This window comes from Elephas maximus, chromosome 12 (assembly GCF_024166365.1).
Source record: "Elephas maximus indicus isolate mEleMax1 chromosome 12, mEleMax1 primary haplotype, whole genome shotgun sequence".
Lineage (NCBI taxonomy): Eukaryota > Metazoa > Chordata > Mammalia > Proboscidea > Elephantidae > Elephas > Elephas maximus.
Window position 1 is genome coordinate 54,055,098 of NC_064830.1, and position 16,749 is coordinate 54,071,846.

General features: G+C 37.8%; 1 protein-coding gene across 4 annotated transcripts in view; it reads right to left on the reverse strand.

The window, feature by feature from the left end:
- MYO5A (myosin VA) overlaps nucleotides 1-16,749 on the reverse strand; it is a 264,645-nt gene that overhangs the window by 137,526 nt on the left and 110,370 nt on the right. For all 4 annotated transcript variants that reach the window (XM_049904982.1, XM_049904981.1, XM_049904980.1 and 1 more), the window contains exons 12-13: nucleotides 7,249-7,389; nucleotides 5,427-5,552 (exon numbers count right to left, since the gene is read on the reverse strand). In XM_049904982.1, coding sequence (XP_049760939.1) covers nucleotides 5,427-5,552; nucleotides 7,249-7,389 — 267 coding nt within the window. The remainder of the gene's footprint in view (nucleotides 1-5,426; nucleotides 5,553-7,248; nucleotides 7,390-16,749) is intronic.

Below are 16,749 nucleotides of genomic sequence, written 5' to 3' on the forward strand. Positions count from 1 at the left end.
AAAAACTACAAAATGATAGCAATAATTACATTGAATGTAAATGGCCTAAATGCACTCATAAAGAGAAAGAGAGTGACAGAATGGATTAAAAAAACAGGATCCATCAATATGCTGTCTACAAGAGACACACCTTAGAAACAAAGGCGAAGATTTACTAAAATTAAAGCTTGGAAAAAAATATATCAAACAAATAACTACCAAAAAGAGCAGGAGTGGCAATACCAATCTCATTTAAAATAGAGTTTAAAACCAAATCCACCATAAAAGAGAAAGAAGGACATTATATAATGATTAAAGGGACAATCCATCATGAAGACTTAAGCATAATAAATATCTAAGCACCCAATGACAGGGCTCCAAAATACATAAAACAAACTCTAACAGCACTGAAAAGAGAAACTGATAGTTTCACAATAATAGCAGGGGAGTTCAACACACAACTCTCAGTAAAGGACAGAACATCTAGAAAGAAGCTCAACAAATCAGAAGAGCTAAAGGGCACAGTCAGCCAACTTGACCTCATAGACTTATGTAAAACACTTCACCCCACAGCTGCAAAGTACACATTCTTTTCCAACACACATGGAATGTTCTCCAGAATAGAAGACATCTTAGGCCACAGAGCAACCCTCAACAAAATCCAAAACATTGAGATAATACTAAGTATCTTCTCTGCACAATGCCATCAAAGTAGAAATTAACAACAGGAAGAGCAAAAAAAAAAAAAAAATCAATTACATGGAAACCGAACAACACCATGCTTAAAAACCACTGGGTAACAGAAGAAATCAGAGACAGAATCGAAAAATTCCTAGACTTAAATTAGAATGGAAATATGTCATACCAAAACCTTTGGAACTCAGCAAAGGCAGTGCTCAGAGGTCAATTTATACTTATAGATGCACACATCAAAAAAGAAGAAAGGGAAAAATTCACAATATTAGCTACACAACTTGAACAAATAGAGAACAGCAAAAGAAGCCCACAGCCTACAGAAAAAAGGAAATAATAAAGATCAGAGCAGAAATAGAGAATTAAAAAAACAATAGAAAGAATCAACAAAACCAAAAGTTGGTTGTTTGAAAGGATCAACAAAACTGACAAACCACTGGCCAAACTGACAAAAGAAAAACACTAGATGATGCAAATAACTCAAATAAGAAATGAAAGGGGGGGACATTACAACAGACCCAAGTGAAATAAAAAGGATCATCACAGAGTATTATGAAAAACTATACTCCAACAAATTTGAAAACCTGGAGGAAATGGACAAATTTCTAGAAACACACCACCTACCCAAACTAACACAAAATAATGCTGAAAATCTGAACAGACCCATAACAAGAGACTGAAAAGGTAATAAAAAAACTCCCAACAAAAAAAAGCCCTGGCCCAGATGGCTTCACTGGAAATTCTAACAAACATTCAGAGAAGAGCTTATGCCAGCACTACTCAAAACTATTACAGAACACAGAAAAGGAAGCAATACTTCCGAATTCATTCTATGAAGCCATCATAATCCTGATACCAAAACCGGGCAAAGACACCACAAAAAAAGAAAATTACAGACCAATATCTCTCATAAATACAAATGCAAAAATCTTCAACAAACGTCTAGCTAATTGAATTCAGCATCATATCAAAAAATAATATACCATGCAAGGATGGTTCAACATTAGAAAATCAATCAATGTAATCCACCACATAAAAAAAGAGAAAGAAAAGAATCACATGATCATCTCAATTGATGCAGAAAAGGCATTTGACAAAGTCCAACACCCATTCCTGATAAAAACTCAACAAAATAAGTATAGAGGCGAAATTTCTCAACACAGTAAAGGGCACCTAGCAAACCAACAACCAACATCATTCTTAACAGAATGAGAGGCTGAAAACATTTCGCTTGAGAACAGGAAGAAGACAAGGATGGCTTTTATCACCACTCCTATTTAACACTGGGCTAGAAGTCCTAGCTACAGCAGTAAGGCAAGAAAAAGAAATAAAGGGCATCCAAATGGGTAATGAAGAAATTAAACTCTCCTTATTTGCGGACAATATGATACTATGCATAAAAAAAAAATTGCATAGAAAACTCAAAAGACTCCTGGAACTAATAGAAAGATTCAGCAGAGTAGCAGGATACAAGATAAACATACAAAAATCAGTCAGATTTGTATACACCAATAAAGAGAATGATAATAAGGAAATCATCAAAATAATACCATTTATAATAGGCCCTAAAAAAATAAAATACTTAGGAATAAAGGTAACAAGGGTATAAAGGATCTATACAAAGAAAACTACAAAACACTACCGCAAGAAACCAAAAGAGATCTACATAAATGGAAAAACATACCATGCTCATGGATAGGTAGACTCGGGATTGTGAAAATGACAATTCTACCCAAAGCAATTTAAAAATACAATGCAATCCCAATCCAAACACCAACAGCATTCTTCAAAGAGATGGAAAAACTTATCATTAACTTTATATGGAAAGGGAAGATGCCCCTGATAAATAAAGCACTACTGAAGAACAAGAATAAAGTAGGAGGACACGTACTACCTGACCTCAGAACGTACTATACAGCTACGGTATTAAAAACAGCCTCATACTGGTACAACAGACGCATTGACCAAGGGAACAAAATTGAGAACCCAGATGCAAATCCATTCACCTACGGTCACCTGATCTTTGACAAGGGCCCAAAGTCCATCAGATGGGGAAAAGACAGTCTTTTTAACAAATGGTGCTGGCAAAACTGATGTCCATCTGCAGAAAGATGAAACTGGATCCATACCTCACACCATATGCAAAAACTAATTCAAAATGGATCAAAGACCTAAATATAAAGCCAAAAACTATGAAGTTCATAGAAGAAAAAATAGGATCAATGCTAGAGGTCCTAATACACAGCATTAACAGGATACAAACCACAACCAACAATACACAAACCCCAGAAGATAAGCTAGGTAAATGGGATCTTCTAAAAATTAAACATTTATGCTCATTTTGACTTCACCAAAAGAATAGAGAACCTACAGACTGGGAAAAAAATCTTGGCTATTACAAATCACACAAAGGTCTAATCTCTAAAATCTACAAGAATATCCAAAACCTCTTCAACAAAAAGACAAATAAATAATCCAATTAAAAAATGGGCAAAGGACATGAACAGACATTTCACCAAAGAGGACATTCAAGTGGCCAACAGACACAGGAGGAAATTCTTGCAACAAGCCATTAGAGTAATGCAAATCAAAACCACAATGAGATATTATCTCTCCCCAGCATTACTGGCACAAACGAAAAAAAACTGGAAATAACAAATGTTGGAGAGGCTGCGGGGAAACTGGATCCCCTATGCACTGCTGGTGGGAATGCAAAATGATACAACCAATTTGGAAAACAATATGGCACTTCCTTAGAAAGCTAGAAATAGAAATACCATACGATCCTGCAATCCCACTCCTAGGAATATATCCTGGAGAAATAAGAGTTGTCAGACAAATAGACATATGCACACCCATGTTCACTGCAGCATTGTTCACAATAGCAAAGCGATGGAAACAAACTAGATGCCCATCAACATATGAATGGATAAACAAACTGTAGTACATACACACAATGGAGTATTATGCAACAATAAAGAACAATGATGAATCTGTAAAGCATCTCACAACATGGATGAATCAGGAGGGCATTATGCTGAGTGAAATAAGTCAATCACAAAAAGGACAAATATTGTATGAGACCACTACTGTAAAAACTCATGACAAGGTTCACACACAAAAGAAACAATCTTTGATGGTTAAGAGGGAGGGGAGAGGTGAGGAGGGAAAAACACTAAATAGACAATAGATAAGTGCTAGCTTTGGTCAAGGGTAAGACAGTACACAATACTGGGGAAGCCAGCACAAATTGGGGACCATGGTCTTCAGGGAACATCTCACTCAACTGGCATAATATAGTTTATAAAGAAAATGTTCTACATTCTACTCTGGTGAGTAGCGTCTGGGGTCTTATAAGCCCGTGAGCAGCCATCTAGGATACTTCATTGGTCTCACCCTTTAAGGAGCAAGAAATAATGAAGAAAACTAAAGATACAAGGGAAAGATTAGTCCAAAAGACTAATGGACCATCTACCACAGGCTCTACCAGGCTAAGTCCAGTACAACTAGATGGTGCCTGGCTACCACTACTGACTGTTCTGACAGGGATCACATAGAAGGTCCTGGAGAAAAATGTAGAATAAAACTCTATCTCAAAAAGAAAGACTTGCTGTCCCAGCAGAGACTGGAGGAACCCTGAGAATACTGTCCCAGGACACCTTTCAGCTCAGTAGTGAAATCACTGCTGAGGTTTAACCTTCAGCCAAAGATTGGACAGTCCCATAAAACAAAACAAGACTAAAGGGGCACAGCAGCCCAGGGACAAGGACTAGAAGGCAGGAGGGTACAGGAAAGCTGGTAATAGGGAGCCCAAGGTTGAGAAGGGAGAGTGTTGACATGTCATGGGGTTGTTAACCAATGTCATAAAACAATATGTGTAGTGTTTAATGAGAAACTAGTTTGTTCTGTAAACCTTCATCTAAAGTACAATTTAAAAAAAAAAAAACAAAACCTAGTGAGTGGCCATCTAAGATGCATCAACTGGTCCCAACCTACTTGGAGCAAAGGAGAATGAAGAACACCAAAGATACAAGGAAAATATGAACCCAAGATACAAAGGGGCCACATAAGCCAGACTCCATCAGCCTGAGACCAGAAGAACTGGATGGTGCCTGGCAACCACCAATGACTGTCCTGATAGGGAACACAACAGAGAGTCCCTGATGGAGCAGGAAAAAAGTGGGGTGCAGAACTCAAATTCTAGTAAAAAGACCTGGCTGAATGGTCTGACTGAGATTGGAGGAACCCCAGAAGACATGGCCCTCAGACTCTCTGTTAACCCTGAACTAAAACCATTCCCGAAGTCAACTCTTCCGACAAAGAATAGACTGGCCTATAAGACATAAAATGATACGCTGAATATTGTGCTTCTTTCTGAGTTCAAGTAGATACCCAAGACTAAATGGGCAGCTCCTGTAGGGAGGCAAGATGAAAAGCAGAAAGGGACAGGAGCTGGTTGAATGGACACAGGAAATCTGGGGTGGAAAGGGACCCATAACAATGTGTGTATAAATTTTTATATGAGAAACTAACTTGAGTTGTAAACTTTTACCTAAAGCACAACAAAAAAAAAAAAAAAGAAGAGAAAACCAACAAGCCAACACTAAAGATTGTTTTTTCTATAAGGCCTTAAAGAATGTAGCATCAGCAAAAAAAAAGAAAAAAAAAAATGATACCTCTTGACTATTGATATTTTTTCTTCATTTAACTTAAGTATTCTAAAAGAAAAAAGATAATAAATAAAGCTTCCTTACTTTGTCAGCAAAATGTTGGATGATGAAAGCTTTATTTGATAGACGGGGCTTTTCAAAGAGTGCACATTTGTTTAAATGTGTGTTGTACAATTTTTGGGCCCAAGTGTCATCTGTACCTTTAGGCATCTATATTCAGAGGAAAAAAGAGAGAAGAAAGAAAACAAGGCAAGTGTTGTTATGAGACTCTTCTGATGCATCAGTTGCCAAGAGACCATTTTTTGGCTTTATCTAAACAGTTTTTATATTCAATTTAAGTACTCTCATTCCTTCATCATTTCACTCCTAGAGGCCAAAAACCACTTATTAATGAAGAGGATCACTAAGACCTTTCCATGGATGAACCAACCAAAACTTTGTAATGTTCTGCCTATACCAAACCCACTGCCCTCCAGTCTGTTCTGACTCATAGCTAACCCGTAGAACAGTGCAGAATTGCCCCGTGGGGCTTCCACGACTGTATATCTTTAGGGAAGCAGACTGCCAAACCTTTCTTCTGCAGAGTGGCTGGTGGTTCAAACCGCTGACCTTTTGGTTAGCAACCAAGCGCTTAACCGCTGCACCCCCAGGGCTCCTTCTCTGCCTATAACAGGCATCATCAAATAAGTATTTGACTTGCTTTTAAAACAACAGATGAAATATCATAGCTATCATGTATTTTTTTAATTTGTTAAATAACAGTAACATTTGCACATAGTGAATATTTATGCAATTCACAAACATATAAACTGGAGAGTAGCCTCCTTAGCCATTTCTCCTAACCTAATTATCCCTTCCTATCTTTCAAAGCTTGCACATAAATGGGGTCATTCTTGTATTTTTTTTCTTCTTTTTAATAATTGCATTCTCTTATTTATGGACACTAGATTGTTTCTGGTTTTTGTTATTATAAAAACTGGAACAGTGACTTCTTATATGTACATACCTTAGATATTTTGCAAGTATATTCACAGGGTAGAAATGCTGGGTCAAACAGTGTATGTATTCACAATTTTGATATTGCCAAATTACCTCTAAAATGTTGTACTGAGTCATGTTCTTCATCAAGAGAATATGTGCAATATTCATAAAAGCATCAAATTTAAACTTGCCAATCTTATAGGTATTTTTGTTTTGATTTGCATTTTTTTAATCTCAAGTGAGGCTGAGCACCTTTTCATTATGTGCATTCTTAATTTTTTTTTTTTAATGTGGTAGGACATCTGGATGCTTAGGAGAATAAACCTGTGGTGAACTGTAACTTACTATAAACGAAAAGAAATGAAGAGAAAAAACAGATTATTTGCCTAAGATCTCTCATTTAGTCAGCGGTAAAGCTGGAGATGCAATATTTTTTCCAATTTGCTTCATCTTCAAATGTTAAAGTCAAAACTCCATGCCTCCTTACATAGCAGTAATAAAGAACTGACCAATTTAAAAAATATATTTAGAACTACTATTCAAAATATCTTTTGCACAATTTCTCGCGTTTCTTTAATTATATTCTATCACTGAATAAAAAGTGTTAAGTAGAAGCATGCTGAAAACAAAAGTGATTTTTTAAAAAAAGCCACAGAAGTAGCTAAAATTGATAGTAGTTGTATCTAAAGTAAATTTTTACATAACTCAGAATTAGCTGGAAAGAAAAGGAAAATTCTCCTAGTTTCATTTGTAATTAGAATCCTTGGGATCTAGTGACCCTTCAGAACATAAGTTAGTGTGGTCCCCACTTATTGCCACAATGGACCTTCATGGTTTATAAATGAATCACTGCTTAAACTCACTTATCTTCTGACCTTGATGTATATAATTTGATAGACTAAGTACCCCAGAAAATCACACTTACCTTGCATTCCTCATCCAGCAAATCCAGAATGCCCAGTTTAGATTCAATAAGATTTATACAAGGCTGATTATCATAAAAATCTATGAGTGTCCATGGAATTTGTTCTTTCATATATTCCTCCTGTTCTAATTTGAAGACATGCTGAAAAGAAAAATAAAAAAGTGCAGGCATTTTTGGGTCATTAGCATAAAAAGTTAGTTAAGAACATTTATATAAAATACTCTAAGAGGATAGCAATTAATTTGAGACAGTCCATGCCTTCCAGCAACAACAATCTTGTGGGAGAAACATGATTTACACAGAGAACAATATAAGTACTCAAATAAAAGCCACCGACAGTAAAACTTCAACTATATAGGATTCTTGGTAAGCTAATGTTTTAAACTGCTGGTAAATGTAGCAGGTCTTTTTGATATGTATGTTGCCAAAAATGTACTGGGCACTTTTTGGCTTCTTAAATTATTGCACAGTGCACACAGGAACGTCCTGGCTGGCCTTCAGCAACTATGCAGAGTGGACATCCTCCTTGCTGATGAACTGTGCTGGGCCATACTCTCAGCACAACAAAGTAATTCTCTTAAGGGACTGTGGTACTGAAGTTCAAGTGCCTCAGAATTAGATGACAATCTGTCTTTTATCTGTGCCTTGATTACTCTCCAGAGTCAGGGAATCTACAGCTAACTGTCCAATTCTCTGGGCAGCTGCCACCACTATCAATCCATTGCTATTTCTGCTAAATGCTTCCGTCACTGTCATCACAATTGCTTCCCATCTCCAACACTCATTTAAGCAAAAATACGCATCGGCTGTCTACTCTGTGCCAGTCACTGTGCATAGTCAACAGCCCAGACATGGACTCTGCTCTCGTGCAGTTTATGGACTAGTGGGGGAGACAGACAGAAATCAGATAGTCACAAGGAATATAATCACAAACCATAATTATGTTAACAAAGGAAAATATGAGTGCCAGGAGAGCACACAGCAAGAGTCCAGATCTAGACTGGAGAAGGGATAATCAGGAAAGGCTTTCCTAAAGAAGAACTGTAAGACCCAAGCTCAGAAGATGAAGAGGAGCAAAGCAAGTCAAGAGGGAAAAGGCATTCCAAATCACTGCTGCAGCTCCTGCTTCAGCTGCTCCAGCCAGTGCTGCTGACACCACAACTTCTGGTTTCTACAGATGCTAATAACCACCACTCTTTGTTCAGGGATTTCTGCTTTCCTTTGCTAGACTCTTTTCTCTCCTTTGTTTCTCCTGCATGTGTTGCTATTTTTCTGGCAAGGCTAGTTTTCTGTCACTATGACCAGATTATATACATTTTCTAGGATACAAAACAACGTGAAACTCTGGTCTAAGATTTTGGATACATACCCCTTCTCGCACACTTGAGCTTTTTCCACTTTGTTCTATACTTAGTTGGTTCATTTGCAGTGTTTACAATCTAACCAGCTACAATAAGCTTTAGTCAAAAAGTAGTCATCCATATGAATATTTATGTCATGCTAATTCAAAAGCAAATTTCACCTGTCCTTTTGATTAATAAGAAGGCAAATGGGGTGCCATGTGTCAGCAGGATGCTCTCATGGTATCAATATTTTCTAAAACAATGAGCTCTGTACTTTTTCATTTCATTCTTTTATATGCAGCGCCCGCATAGACTTTAAATAGAGCTTGTTTCTCAGCCACATCTCTATGCATAGCTTGGAGAAAACCATGAGGCCACAAAAATTTTGGATGATCAATTGTCCAAGACTGAACGTGGGCATGAGGTTCAATAAGGCAAGAGATCCTCAGTCAATACAATAATGCCTTCAAGCACCAAACATGCCCATCACAGTGTTTATTATGCCCACAGCCTGCAACTACAGCCCCAGCTGAAGAAACAGCCCTGTGCAGCCATATCTTTACTCTGAGACCCCATGTTCCCAGTCACAGCTGACTGAACCAAGTGTGGATAGCCCGGGGCACACTATTGAAAAAATGAAGTAGGTTAATCAAATTATCTTTCTCAGGTATCTGAATCAAGAAACAATGAAAGAATCAGGCAATAGTAGTGAAAGCTGAAACTGAAAAGCAAAGATGAACGCAAGCTAAGCAAGTCAATAGAATGGGAGAACCTTTTCAACCACTGCTCTGCTCACAGAAGTCTGAAGTGAATGAGGCAGCAAAAACTTTGAGGAAGCAGAAATCTTGATGTAGAGAAACTACAAACTAGAAGGAAAGAATATGCCATTTGATAGTGAGAGGGAGTGGTGCAGCTGTGCCGACAGAAGGTAAGATGCAGTTTGTGTGTGTGTGACAGAAAAACAGATGGACAGAGATAGAAAGAGGGAAAGAGGAACAAGAAAAGAGACAGAAACACACCCAGAGAGGTGAAGCCCCCAAGAAAGAGACAAACTATCCAGCCCGTAAGGTAGCTTTTGTTTCTTTTTTGCTGCTGTTTTTGTTATTTTACTGTGTATTAGCAAATTAGGTTTCTATTTAACAGTTTTTATACAAACTGTTCAGTGCCATTGGTTACAACTTTTATAATGTGTCAGCACTCCCATTACTTCCATTCTTTTTGTTCTGTTTCCATTCATCTAGCCTCCTTCTGGAAACCCTGGTGGCCTAGTTGTTAAGAGCTGCAGCTGCTAACCAAAAGGTCAGCAGTTTGAATCCACCAGGCGCTCCTCGGAAACTCTATGGCACAGTTCTACTCTGTCCTACAGGGTCGCTATGAGTCGGAATCGACTTGACGGCAACGGGTATATGGGTAGCTTCCTTCTCCTGCCTGCCATCTCATCTTTGCTTCTGGGTAAATGTTGACCATTTGGTCTCATACAGTTAGTTGTCTAAGGGAGCACATTACTCACAGGTGATATTGTTTGCTTTAAAAGCCAATCTACTATTTGGCTGAAAGGTGATCTACAGAAATAGCTTCAAATCTAAGTTCAAAGTTATCTTAGGGCCATAGTCTCAGGGGTTCCTCTAAGTCTCTACCAGTCCAGTAGGGCTGGCCTTTTTTTTTTTTAGCAATTTGGGTTTTGTTCTATATTTTTCTCCCATTCTATCCAGGATCTTCTATGGTATCTCTGGTCAGAACAGTTGGTAGTGGTAGCAAGGCACCATCTAGTTCTTCTGGTCTCAGGTTAGAGGAGGCAGTGGTTCATGTGGGCTATTTGTCCAGTAGACTAGTTTCTTCTTTGTTCTTCTAATTTCCTTCATTTTCTTTTGCTCCATAGGAGTAGAGACTAATAGTGGTATCTTAGATGGCCACTCACAAGCTTTTAAGACCTCAGATGCTACTCATTGATCTAGGATGTAGAACATTGCCTTTGTGAACTATGCTATGCCAATTGACTAAGCTGCCCCCCCAAGACAATGGTCCCAAGCCTTGTAACCTAGTAAACCAAGCCTCTGTAACTGTGCTCCCTGTGTGGTTTGTTCTTTATGTGGGTATATACGCACACATGCAAAAGTATATATACATATGTCTACAGGTACACCTATACATGCACATGCATTTGCTCACATATGCTTTTCTATATGCATAGATGCATCCACATCTACCCACATAACCACACACATATTTTTTGGTTGTTTTTACTGTTGCTGCAAAATTGTATATGTTGTAGCATTTACCGTAATTGTCTCTCTTTCTCATGGACTTCTTAGTGTTTTTATTTACCTTGGTCAAGTTGTGTTGACTTCACCCATATTTGCTCTTGTCTTTCCCATCACCAAGATTATCAAGTGTCTACTATCTAGAAAGTGATTCCCTCCCACCCCCGACAACTATCAAAGAACTTTGTTTTCTGTTATTTTTTTATAATAATGGGACCAAACAATATAAGCGTGCACATCCATGTACCTGTGTGTGTGACAGAAAACAGATGGTCAGAGACAGAAAGAGGAAAAGAGAAACAAGAAAAGAGACAGAAACACATGCAGAGACATGAGCCCCGTGAGAAAGAGACAAACAAGCCAGCCCCTACGGTGGTTTTGGTTTCTTATACTTCTGGTCACCTTGTGCCAAAATATACTGGGTAAGCGCTGAAGGCTGTGTCACTGATTAAAGAATTGAAAAACTCATTGAAATCATGAGAGATGATCGTCCTCAATTTAGTCCCTGAGTTATGGGTTTTAATTAATGTTCCTATGCAGGGTTGAAAAAAATACACTCATCACATTATTACGGAAACAGTCATGAGCCTAAGATTTCAAGACCACTCTTCTACTATTCCAATGTGCTAAGCAGTTTAACTTGCTAAACATAGATGGTTCAGCTATTTGAAAATTTCTATCAAAGTAAGAAATGCATATTTTAAAAAAAATCAAACAGTTCAAAGGTTTCATAATGATGAGCAACGATCCCTTGTTCCATGCTTCCCCAACCCGGGTCCTGCTCTATATAGACAGCCTGTTTTTAGCTATTTTTTTCTCATATTTACCTATATATTTCTAACGAATACACTTATCAGCTATTATTTTTTTAATTTTTATTTCCCTTGAAGTGAAAGCTTACAAATGAAGTCAGCCTCTCACACAAAAACTTATACGCACCTTCCTACATACTCCCAATTACTCTCCCCCTAATGAGACAGCCCGCTCCCTCCCTCCACTCTCTCTTTTCATGTCCCTTTTGCCAGCTTCTAACCCCTTCCACCCTCTCATCTCCCCTTCAGGGAGGAGATGCTAACATAGTCCCAAGAGTTCACCTGATCCAAGAAGCTCACACCTCACCAGCATCCCTCTCCGACCCATTGTACACTCCAATCCCTGTCTGAAGAGTTGGCTTTGGGAACCGCTCCTGTCCTGGGCCAACAGAAGGTTTGGGGGCCATGACGACCGGGGGCCTTCTAGTCTCAGTAAGGCCATTAGGACTGGTCTTTTAACGAGAATTTGGGATCTGCATCCCACTGCTTTCCTGCTCCCTCAGGGGTTCTCTGTTGTGTTCCCTCTCAGGGCACTCATTGGTTATAGCCTGGCACCATCTAGCTCTTCAGCTCTTAGGATGATGTGGTCTCTGCTTTAAGTGGCCCTTTCTGTCTCTTTGGCTCATAATTATCTTCTGTCCTTGGAGTTATTCATTCTCCTCTGCTCCAGGTGGGTTGAGACCCATTGATGCATCATAGATTGCCACTTGCTAGCGTTTAAGACCCCAAATGCCACTCTCCAAAGTGGGATGCAGAATGTTCTCTTAATAGATTTATTTATGCCAATTGACTTAGATGTCCCCTGAAACCATGGTCCCCAAACCCCCACCGCTGCTAGGATGGCCTTCAAAGCATTCAGTTTATTCAGGAAACCTCCTTGCTTTTGGTTTAGTCCAGTTGTGCGGACCTCACCTGTACTGTCTGCTGTCTTTCCCTTCAACTAAAGTAGTTCTTATCTACTATCTAATTAGTGAATACTCCTCTCCCCCCCGCCCCTTGTAACCATCGAAGAATATTTTCTTCTCTGTTTAAACTATTTCTCCAGTTCTTATGATGGTGGTCTGATACAGTATTTGTCCTTTTGCAACTGACTAATTTCACTCAGCATAATGCCTTCCAGATTCCTCCATGTTATGAAATGTTTCACAAATTCCTCACTGTTCTTTATCGATGCGTAGCATTCCATTGTGTGAATATATCATAATTTATTTATCCATTCATCTGTTAATGGGCACCTTCATTGCTTCCACCTTTTTGCTATTGCAAATAGTGCTGCAATGAACATGAGTGTGCATACACCTGTTCGTGTAAACGTTCTCATTTCTCTAGGATATATTCCAAGGAGTGGGACTGCTGGATATTACAATAGTTCTATTTCTGGCTTTTTAAGGAAATGCCAAATTCTTTACCAAAGTGGTTTTATCATTTTACATTCCCACCAGCAGTGTAGAAGTGTTCCAATCTCTCCACAGCCTCTCCAACATTTATTGTTTTGTGTTTTTTGGATTCATGCCAGCCTTGTTAGAATGAGAGGAAATCTCATAGCAGTTTTGATTTGCATTTCTCTAATGGCTAATGATCGTGACTATTTCCTTATGTATCTGTTAGCTACATGAATGTCTTCTTTAGTGAAGTGTCTGTTCATATCTTTTGTCCATTTTTTAATTGGGTTATTTGTCTTTTTGTAGTAGAGTTTTTACAGTATCATGTAGATTTTAGAGATCAGCGCTGATCAGAAATGTCATAGCTAAAAACGTTTTCCCAGTCTGTAATCTTTTTACTCCTTTGGTGAAGTCTTTGGATGACCATAGGTGTTTGATTTTTAGGAGCTCCCAGTTAACCAGTTTTTCTTCTGCATTGTTAATAATGTTTTGTACACTGTTTATGCCATGTATTAAGGCTCTTAACATTGTCCCTATTTTTTCTTCCATGATCTTTATCGTTTTACATTTTATATTCAGATCTTTGATCTATTTTGAGCTTGTTTTTGTGCATGAAGTGAGATAAGGATCTTCTTTTATTTTTTTGCAGATGGATATCCAGTTGTGCCAGCACCATTTGTGAAAAAGACTATCTTTTCCCCATTTAACTGTTTTGGGCCTTTGTCAACTATCAACTGCTCATATATGGATGGATTTATATCTGGATTCTCAATTTGGTTCCATTGGACTATGTATCTGATGTTGTACCAGAACCAGGCTGTTTTGATTACTGTGGCGGTGTAATAGGTTCTAAAATCAGGTAGAGTAAGGCCTCCCACTTTGTTCTTCATTGTCAGTAATGCTTTACTAATCCAGGGCCTCTTTCCCTTCCACATGAAATTGCTGATTTCTTTCTCCATCTCATTAAAGAACGTTGTTGGAATTTGGATCGGAATTGCATTAAATGTATAGATCGCTTCTGGTAGAATAGACATTTTCACAATGTTAAGTCTTCCTATTCATGAGCAAGTATGTTTTTCCACTTCTGTAGGTCTCTTTCAATTTCTTGCAGAAGTGTTTTCTAGTTTTTCTTGTATAAGTCTTTTACATCTCTGGTAATACTTATTCCTAAGTATTTCATATTTTGGTGGGGGCTACTGTAAATGGTATTGATTTCGTGATTTCCTCGTCAATGTCCTTTTTGTTGGTGTAGAGGAAACCAACTGATTTTTGTATGTTTATCTTGTATCCTGTTATTCTGCTGAGCTCTTCTATTAGTTTCAGTAGTTTTCTTGAGCATTCCTTAGGGTTTTCTGTGTATAAGATCATGTCATCTGCAAATAGAGATAATTTTCCTTCTTCGTCACCAACCTGGATGCCCTTTATTTCTTTATCTAGCCTAATTGCTCTAGCTAGGATCTACAGCACAATGTTGAATGAGAGTGGTGATAAAGGGCATCCTTGTCTGGTTTCCGATCTCAAGGGGAATGCTTTCAGGCTATCTTCATTTAGAATGATGTTGGATATTGGGTTTGTATGTTAAGGAATTTTTCTTCTATTCCTATTTTGCTGAGAGTTTTTATCATGAATGGGTTCTGAACTTTGTCAAATGCCTTGTCTGCATCAATTGATAAAATCATGTGATTCTTGTCTTTTGTTTTATTTATATGGTGGATTACATTAATTGTTTTTCTAATGTTGATTCATCCCTGCATACCTGGTATGAATCCCACCTGGTCATGGAGAATTATTTTTTTGATATGTTGTTGAATTCTATTGGCTAGAATTTTGCGGAGGGTTTTTGAATCTAAGTTCATGAGGGATATAGGTCTGTAATTTTCTTTTTTGTGGTCTCTTTACCTGGTTTTGGTATCAGGCATATGCTGGTTTCAAAGAATGAGTTTGGGAGTATTTCGTCCTTTTCTATGCTCTGAAATACTTTTAGCAGTAGTAGTGTTAACTCTTCTCTGAAAGTTTGGTTGAACTCCGAGGTGAAGCCGTCCTGGCCAGGGCATTTTTTTTGTTGGGAGTTTTTGATTACCTTTTCAATCTCTTCTTTTGTTATGGGTCTATTTACTTGTTTTACCTCTGTTTGTGTTAGTTTACGTAAGTAGTGTATTTCCAGGAATTCATCCATTTCTTCTAGGTTTTCAAATTTGTTAGAGTATAATTTTTCATTGCAATCTGATATGATTCTTTTAATTTCAGTTGGGTCTGTTGTAATATCATCCATCTCATTTCCTGTTCGGGTTATTGCCTCCTCTCCTATTTTTCTTTTGTCAGTTTGGTCAGTGGTTTATCAATTTTGTTAATTTTTTCAAAGAGCCACCTTTTGGCCTTGTTCATTCTTTGTTTTCCTCTTTGCAATTTCATTTAGTTCTGCTCTAATTTTTATGATTTGTTTTCTTCTGGTACCTGAGGGTTTCTTTTATTGCTCTCTTTGTATTTGTTCAAGTTGTAGGGATAATTCTTTGATTTTGGCCCTTTCTTCTTTTCTTATGTGTGCACTTATTGATATAAATTGACCTCTGAGCACTGCTTTCGCTGTGTCCCAAAGGTTCCGATAGGAAGTGTTTTCATTCTCGTTGGATTCTCTGAATTTCTTTATTCCACCCTTAATGTCTTCTATAATCCAGTCTTTTTTGAGCCAGGTATTGTTCAGTTTCCAAGTGTTTGATTTCTTTGCCCTGCTTTTCCTGTTATTGATTTCCTCTTTTATGGCCTTATGGTCAGAGAAGATGCTTTGTAAAATTTCAATGTTTTGGATTCTGCTAAAGCTTGCTTTATGACCTAATATGTGGTCTATTCTAGAGAATGTTCCATGTGCACTAGAAAAGAAAGTATACTTGGTTGCTGTTGGGTGTACTGTTCTGGACATGTCTATGAGGTCAAGTTGGTTGATTGTGACATTTAGATCTTCCGTGTCTTTATTGCGCTTCTTCCTGATCTCCAGTCCTTCGCCAAAAGTGCTGTGTTGAAGTCTCCTACTGTAATTGTGGAGCTATCTCACTTTTCAATACTGATAGTTTGTTTTCTGTATCTTGCAGCCTTGTCATTGGGTGCATAAATATTTAATATGGTTATATCTTATTGGTGTATTGTCCCTTTAATCATTATTTAGTGTCCTTCCTTATCCTTTATGATGGATTGCACTTTAAAGTCTATTTTGTCAGAAATTAATATTGCCACTCCTGTTCTTTTTTGATTGTTGTTTCCTTGATGTATTTTTTTCCATCCTTTGAGTTTTAGTTTGTGTCTCTAAGTCTAAGGTGTGTCTCTTGTAGACAGCTTATAGGCGGATCTTGTTTTTTAATCCATTCTGCCACTCTGTCTCTTTATTGGTGCATTTAGTCCATTTACATTCAGGGTAATTATGGATAGGTATGAATTTAGTGCTATCATTTTTATATCTTTTTTTGGTGGGCTGTTGACAGTTTCTTTTTCCCATTTAATTTCATGTGCTGAGCAGATTACATTTATATATTGTCCTTTCCTCATATTCATTGTTGTTAATTTTGTTTCTGCTGAGTCTCTATTTTTTTCTTGTATTTTATTTTGATGTATAGGATAGCTTGTCTCCTTTGTGGTTACCTTACCCCGATTTTTCTAAGTTTAAACCTAACTTTTATGTCTTTTTATCGCCTTATCTTCCTTTCCATATGGA